This window comes from Limulus polyphemus, unplaced genomic scaffold (assembly GCF_000517525.1).
Source record: "Limulus polyphemus unplaced genomic scaffold, Limulus_polyphemus-2.1.2 Scaffold1219, whole genome shotgun sequence".
Lineage (NCBI taxonomy): Eukaryota > Metazoa > Arthropoda > Merostomata > Xiphosura > Limulidae > Limulus > Limulus polyphemus.
In genome coordinates, this window is record NW_013666829.1 from 190 (window position 1) to 8,159 (window position 7,970).

At 31.5% G+C, this 7,970-nt stretch overlaps 1 protein-coding gene across 1 annotated transcript in view; it reads right to left on the minus strand.

Moving 5' to 3' along the window:
* Positions 1 to 2,891: 2,891 nt before the first annotated feature.
* The window catches only part of LOC106462662 (protein MCM10 homolog), a 44,825-nt gene continuing 39,746 nt past the window's right edge, over positions 2,892 to 7,970 (minus strand). The window contains exons 16-18 of the mRNA XM_022389981.1: positions 6,196 to 6,344; positions 5,962 to 6,004; positions 2,892 to 3,995 (exon numbers count right to left, since the gene is read on the minus strand). Coding sequence (XP_022245689.1) covers positions 3,915 to 3,995; positions 5,962 to 6,004; positions 6,196 to 6,344 — 273 coding nt within the window. The 3' untranslated portion in view covers positions 2,892 to 3,914. The remainder of the gene's footprint in view (positions 3,996 to 5,961; positions 6,005 to 6,195; positions 6,345 to 7,970) is intronic.

The following is a 7,970-nucleotide window of genomic DNA, read 5'->3' on the forward strand; positions in this document are numbered from 1 at the left end:
CAACCTAGGTTGAATATTAACTTATAAAGAACCAACAGAGAATGTGACTTATTCTGTTACAAAAAACTTTCATCTCTTCTGCATTAATTTTTTGTTTCTTATTTCACCAAATTAAAGTAGTTTGGTGTCAGAAAAACACGTAGGTTCAAGAAATCTTGATACAAGATGATAAAAACCCTATAACCCGAGCTCTTTCAAAAGGTGGACCTTTCTTCTTCAGGAGCAAACTAGGAATGGTGGTGAATGAATGACATATAAAGGGAGCTGAGTAACGTCATCTGGTTTTCCAGGAAATGCTTAGTATATTTTTCCATGTACTGTTGTAAGTGTCTCATTTCCAGTACAATGTAGAATTTCTGCAACAAATCCTTGAAAATACCTCCTTAAAACTCATGAATATCACTAAAACATTCTGTCAGTGTTCTAGATAAAGAAGTTTCCCACTATTATCACCTGTACAATCCTTTGCTGAAACAAAACGAACTACAAAAATTTACAAACATAACTAATACATTCCTTCTTAAAAATCAGCTTCCTACCAATAACACAAATTCAAAAAAGTGCTTCTAACAGCATTCTTCCAAACCCTCTTCATCATAAAGAAACTACCATAGCATCAAGCATCTACCAGAAACTATCAAAATCCCTTTATCTCACAATGAACAGCTTAAAAAAAATGAAGCCTTTTCAAACTAACAAATCAGTTGAAAATAACACTGACCTCATAAATCTCAATATAGGTAACAATGAACACCCCCCACATATCTTTAACATTGCTAATCTTTCAGATATAACTGTCTTTGAAGCAGAACTCAGTCTCCTTAGTAAAGGTCCAATAACAGCTTTGTTAATGAGCCTGAACTTTGTTCTGACCTTCATGAATTCTCTAGAAGACTAAGACTTTGCAAATTCTTTCACAACAAACTCCACCCTACTGAAAATCAACATACACTGAACTTTAAAGAAAAGTCTTTATGGATACCTCCACCAATAAGAGAAACACATTTAGTTATATTAAGGCAGTAGAAAATGACATAATACAGACCTTAAAATCTTCTAAGCAATGTCATAATAATATTAACCAGAATGAAAGAACTGCTATAAACAATCTTAAATCAAACAACAACATCATAATAATACCAGCAGACAAGGGTGGAGCTATTGTTATTCTTAAAAATGATGACTATATCACGAAAGCTAACCGGCAACTAGAGGACACTCATTTCTACCATAAACTCTCACATGATCCTACAACTCACTTTATTAAGACCATAACTGATCAATTTAAAAGAACTTCTCCAAAACAATAAAATTAACAAAGAGTCCTTTCAGTATTTTAAACCCAGACAAACTTTTCCTGGTAGATTTTATCTCTTACTAAAAATACACAAACCAAACAATCCTGGCCGATCCATAATTTCTAACATAAACACGGCTACTGAAAAGCTATTCACTTTTGTTGACCAACACATAAAATGTATTCTCTGTGCCCTCCTTTCTTACATAAAGGATACTACTCACTTTCTTAACATCATAGAAGATATTAATACTAATGAACTGTTACCACCTATCAGTCTTCTTTGCACGATAGATGTTTCTTCCATCCACACTAATATTCCACATGATAAAGGACTAGAAACTGTAAAGTCTGCATTAAACCTTTCTAACCCATCAGAATCTCAAACAGTAACTGATCTTGCCAGCCTGGTTTTAACTCTGAACAACTTCAAATTCAATAATGAACATTACCTTCAAGTTAATGGTACTGCATTGGGTACCAAAATGGCTCCCAGTTATGCCAACATTTTTTATGAGTCATATTGAAAACCAGCTTTTACAACTAAACTGTGAAAAATCTCATACATGGAAACATTACATAGATGACATATTTTTCATTTGGACAGCCAGTCTTGAATCACTTAAAGAATTTATCTCATAATATGCAAACTCCTTTTACAAAACAATCAAGTTTACCTTTGATTACTTGCCTACCCAAATTAACTTTCTTGACGTCACTGTCTTTTTAAAGAACAGAATTATACACACGGACCACAATACCTTCATAATAAAAGCTGTCACCCCACTCACACTAAATGGAACACTACCTACAGTCAAGCTCTTAGAATAAAGAAAATATGCTCAGATGAAACAGACTACAGAAACACACCAAGGATCTAAAACAAACCATGTTACAAAGAGGACATAAAGATAATGAAACCGACAGACAGGTCGAAAAGGTTAAAAACACTCAGCAAAAAAAGATCTTAAAAACAGATTCAAAAGGTTAACAATACTCAGTGGAAAAAGATCTTAAAAACAGACAGATTCAAAAGGATAACAATACTAAAGTTTCAAATAGAATTCCTCTTATTAGTGCCTATCACTTTAAACTTACAAACGTTTCACGAATTCTTAAAAAACATTTTCATCTCCTACAACTGAACGATCGCCTCAAACAGATATTTCCTTAAGTTCCCATTGTCTCCTTCTAAAAAAGCAAAACTCTAAAGATATTCTTGTTCACTGAAAAGTGAATTACATCTCACCCAAAAATGTTTGTCATCCATGCAATAAAGCTAGTCAAACCTGCAAGTTCATAAAAACTACTGACTCATTTTCTGACAAGCACAACCAGCCCCCCAGTGGCACGGTGGTATGTTTGTGGACTTACAATGCTAGAAACTGGGTTTTGATACTCATGGTGGGAAGAGCACAGATAGCCCATCATGTAGCTTTGTGCTTAACTTCAAACAGACAAGCACAACCAAAGAAACTTTAAAATATTCAAAGAAATCACTTGTGGAACACAAAACACCATTTACCTTATACAGTGTAAAAATGCAATCACCAATATGTAGGACATACACAAACAACACTTAGAGAACGTTTCAACAACCATAAACCTTTTATTAACACTGAAAAAAATTTCCCTGTTGCTCAACACTTAACTAATCCAGTCATTCCATGAACGATGTTACTCTTATTGGTATTGAAACAGGATTCAAAACTAAAGCTGATAGAGAAATAAATAAATAAAGCTTATTGGATTGCTAATCTAAATGCTGTACAACCTTTTTGAATTAATCTATATCCTGGAATTGGTGATATCCAATCATTGGTTTCATCTCTGTCAGAAAAATAATTTTTATTCTTTGCTCATTTCTTATAGGATTTTTATCATTAAGTAGTTTGTTGGTGGTGGTTTGCATTCAGTTCCTTTAATATTACCATCGTGATTTTTTTAATCTTTCTTAAATTGATGAAAACAAGTAAAAATATCTTAATCCAGTTGAGGTAGAGTATGAAAAAGTTGTTTTAATAAAAAGAAACCTCTTAGATGAGATGGTAATGAAATTGCTTTTCTCAAAATTTTTTTATACACAATTGACAGGCTATTTAAGAGAAAAGTTTTGTAGGAAATATAAAAACATTTAAAGTCTGATAATTTACAAAGAAGAATTAAGACTCATTCAGACAAATTTTATAACTCAGGTTTACATTATTAAAAAGGCAGTAAAAAATCCTTTAAACATTTAACAGTGTAAAAACAGGCTGTCTTATTCCAGCAGTAAATTTGTGATTAATTAAAGTTATTTTATAATGTCAGATTCTTTATCCATATGTATATGAACACGTTTAAAATCTGGATTTTTTTTTGTTCTTAAAATTAATTTATGGCACACAGTAGTCTCAGTACAAACCTCAGTTTCTTCAGACTATCTTAAAATTTGCTATTTCCACCTTATAAAGTATGATTATGTTTCCTTTAAGGAAGATTTATACTTCATTAAAACCCTCACAAAACAGCTTCTATAGTTTTAAAATGAATCTCTTTATGACAGTGTTTCTACTTTCAGTGAAACCATTTAAATACTTGAATTTCTTCTTCAAAATGGTTTTTTAAGAACACTCTTCTATTTCAAGCTGTTTAAAAACTTGGCTTCTTCCCCTCTTACCACAAGCTTCTCATTTTCCAGCTGAGGTCCTTTTCTGGGCTGGAGTAAAAGTAAAAAAAAACAACTATTTTTTACATTTACTACAAATTTGATAAGTACCAAAATTTTTTTATAAAATCTAGTTGTTCCATATTAGAAAATTGGTACATCAAGTTTATTTTTATTTTTTATCTTATTGGAAAGAATAAACAGCATCAGACTAGTCACTTGTTGATAGTTTACACTATATTGGTTGTCATATAATCAATATGAAAGTGTCACACCAATATAAAGCCCATAAAAACTACAAGCATGTCATACTCATTAGTAGTAATGTTTATTCAGTCATGGCTCCTAGTACCGAAATACCGTATGAAGAGGACACCGGCACTGTTAATAACAGAAGTAATCATGAAAGAGAGCTCAAAGTTTCCAAAAGTTATGTTAACTAAAAAAGATATATTCTTAACAAGAAATATGATGAAGTAGTACAGATCTGGTTAATGACTGCTGTAAATACAGACATGAATGTATACCTCAGGAGCAGTAACATGCACATTAACATGAAATGGTTTCAAAGATGTATTTCTGCTCAAAACATGCTACTGAAAAGTGGTAACAAAACCAAAAGGTTGAAATGGAAACTGGACCACAAATAGTGGAATGAAAAAAAAGGTATGGACTTATGCTCTTTACTAACTGTTCAGCAACAAATAATAAGTTTGTTCAATGGCAGGGAGGAGAATGGTACTGTGGTCAATGCACGACATCTATAGTGAGGATAAGTACAAATTTGGAACAGCATTTCAGTCAACATTGTCAATGATCAACACAAAACTGATGGCACCCTCAATGTTGAAAGGTACAAGGAGGTTCTGATCCATCATGCTATTAACTCAAAAACATGACTCATTGAGCAAAGATTCATCTTCCAGCAAGGAAATGATCTCAAGTATACAACAATATTTGCTGTATCCTTTTTTTAAAAAATAATCTCAATGCAAATGCTTGCTTTGTTAGAGTATATAACTGAAATATGCAAGATCCCTGGAATATGATTTAATCATTTTAATAGCATAACTATATTTATCTATCAAATAGGTAAAAAAATATCTAAAAACCAGTTAGAAAACGCTGGTGGTTTGGAAATCAGTTTACACTGTATTTGAGTATGATTATTTTTCAAACTATAAAAAAACCTTTGAACTTTGATGAATTCTTTATTGGAAACAGAAGTGGATACATATACAAATGGTGATTTAAACATCAAAACAAAATCCCAAAGGACAATATTAACTAAAATTCACAATGTTTTTAAAACTGAGAAAGTGCACATAATTAAGGTAGAACCTCTTTGTAATGATGTATTTTTAATTGTAAAATTTCTTGCAATGATTTTCCATCAAAAACACATATGTTTTTTATAAATTGGACATTGTACAATATAAGGACATTTATATATTACTAAATACAACAAAATCATTGTGCTATTATGCTTACATCCACACATTATCAGCTGGCAGAATTTAAAACCTTCAGTAGAAAAATGCTTCGAATAACATTCCATAGGCATATGTCTTGTGCATTTGGTAATGACTTTCATGGCAGTAAATTTGAGCACTTACATGTCTTACTGTTTGTTAAATGCAAAGCTACACAATGGGCTATCTGTGCTCCGTCTATTGTCAGCATCAAAACCTGTTTTTAGCATTATAAACCCTCAAACTTCACTGATGAGTGGTTGTGGGGGGTACTTAAATATGTACAAATTCAATTTTAGAGATGTCTGGCTAGTTTACATGCCTGATGTGAAGAATCATGAGTAATTGGATTTTCGATTTTTTGTCTTGTTAAGAATATTTAAATGTAGTTATATTGTATCATGGTAAAATTATCATTATAACATTTTCAACATTATGGATAATCTCATAAATCTTGAACATACATACATATATGTGTGTGTGTGCTGTTTATCCAGTGTGTAATATAATAAGAACTCACAGTTTATTAAAGTAAATGCACTCACCTTCATCATGCCTGTTCTTTCAAAGTTCGATCCTCCACAATTCCTGAAGGGAAATAAAATTCAAAATTTATAGAACCACTGACAAATGATTAATCTCCTAGAATGTACAAAATCCTGTATTTATGTGTTTTACAAGTTAATACTTATAAAGTTTTATTACACTATTCCAAGATCCATAACGATCAGGCTAATATTACTCTTTGAAATATCCATTTGTTTTGAATATACACATACCTGCACGATACTGTAGGATATTTGTTGAATGAGAATGTTCTGTGGCTGCAATTAGTACAACAGAAAAACCTCTTCTTTCCCTTGTGTCTACTCAAAGGATGATTCTCATTTTTGCACACATCAGTAGCGCTCTGTGCCGTGTAACCACACTGCATGAAACAGTTATAAAATATAAAATGAGATTAAATCTAATAAAATTAACTATTCTTCTTAAGAGGAATCGTGAATTTTCTACAAAAAAACAACAATAATTGTTCTAAGACATAGCAAACTGCCAAACAACTGAGGGCTACCTTTGTATGAATCAAACAATGATGGAAGCAGGCAATTTCAGTCCACATTAATTTTTACAGAGGAGACACTTTTAAAACTGACAAATTAATATTAGGTACCAATATCATGTATAATGATCTTGGTTCTGTAGTTCAGTATAGAACATAAACTGGATATTTAAGGTAAAAGTTTTAACCTTCTGAAACATATGTAGGTAATCACAAATTCAAAGTCATTCCAAAAAACTTTTGTCATAATGTTTTTAGACATTTATAACCAACAGAAAGCCACATAAAATAAAATGTTTTCTCAAATACAGTGGTAAACAATGTAATGGGCATGAAAAAAAAATTAGCTTCTTTGATGTGATATTTAAAGCTAAAATTGGGACATTTTGACATCTGGCTACTTTTACCGCACATATGATAAAGTGAATAATTTGATCCTTTTCATCTGTCAAACACCACCATGTTATTCGTTTTTTAAACTTCATACTCTTTTTTTTTTCCCAGCATTAAAAAGTATATACAGAAATTACATGTTAACATTCACATTTTCAGCATTAAAAAACTGTCCATTGTTGTGAAGGTAGGATGATTTAGTCACCAAACATGTATCGATATATTACATATAAAGGCAAGATTATTGGTATTGTTTCTTTACAGGGATAGGGCCTTAAAGCAAAAATTGGGTTTAAAAATTAACTGTCAGCTAGCAACTTATACAATCACCTAAGTCCAGTCACTAATCAGTTACTTTATTACTAGAAACTAATTAGTAACTAATTATATCTTTTGGCTGCTAATCTGCTGCCCTCTTCAGACAAGTTATAAAAAAGGACTGTTTCTGTGTGTCACGATATAAAAGACTGTTTGGTTTAGATATTAGTGATTAATTTATTTTTGTGAGTGAATATTATATTATTGTATATTTTTTATTATAGTAAGAGTTAAAAGCAGACGATTAAAGGACATCCTTGACATCGAGAATATAGAAGGCGAACAGATGATTATGTGATAAAGATATAAATAGCGTGAGACAAGCGGGAAGCAGCACACAGGTAATAGCAAAAGAGAATAAAGTTGGTGTGAAGTTAACGATTGTAGAAAGGATAGGCCTAGCTTTTAATATGTTAGAGTGAAATTAACAGTAGAAAAGAAGATAAGAAAGATAATTTCATTCCATCAGAGTGTGGTTCTAAAGTAATTGAATCAGCCTGAGTGCACTTTGACAAAAGGAATAGAGGATCTTCAAAAGAAAGAAGACCAAATGTTATGGTAACTCTCTTCACAACTGTAAGTGAATCACAGAGAATACTAAGAATATTAGTGCGATAGAAATAGAGAAGATAGTTCGGCTTATCAACTGAAATTCTAAAGTAACTGAATAGACCTAAGTGGATATTTGACAAGAAGGTGAGAATTACATATATAGTGTTTATGATATGTCCATAATATCTATAGTGTTGAAGAATTTATTGTTCTGAACATATAAATTATTTT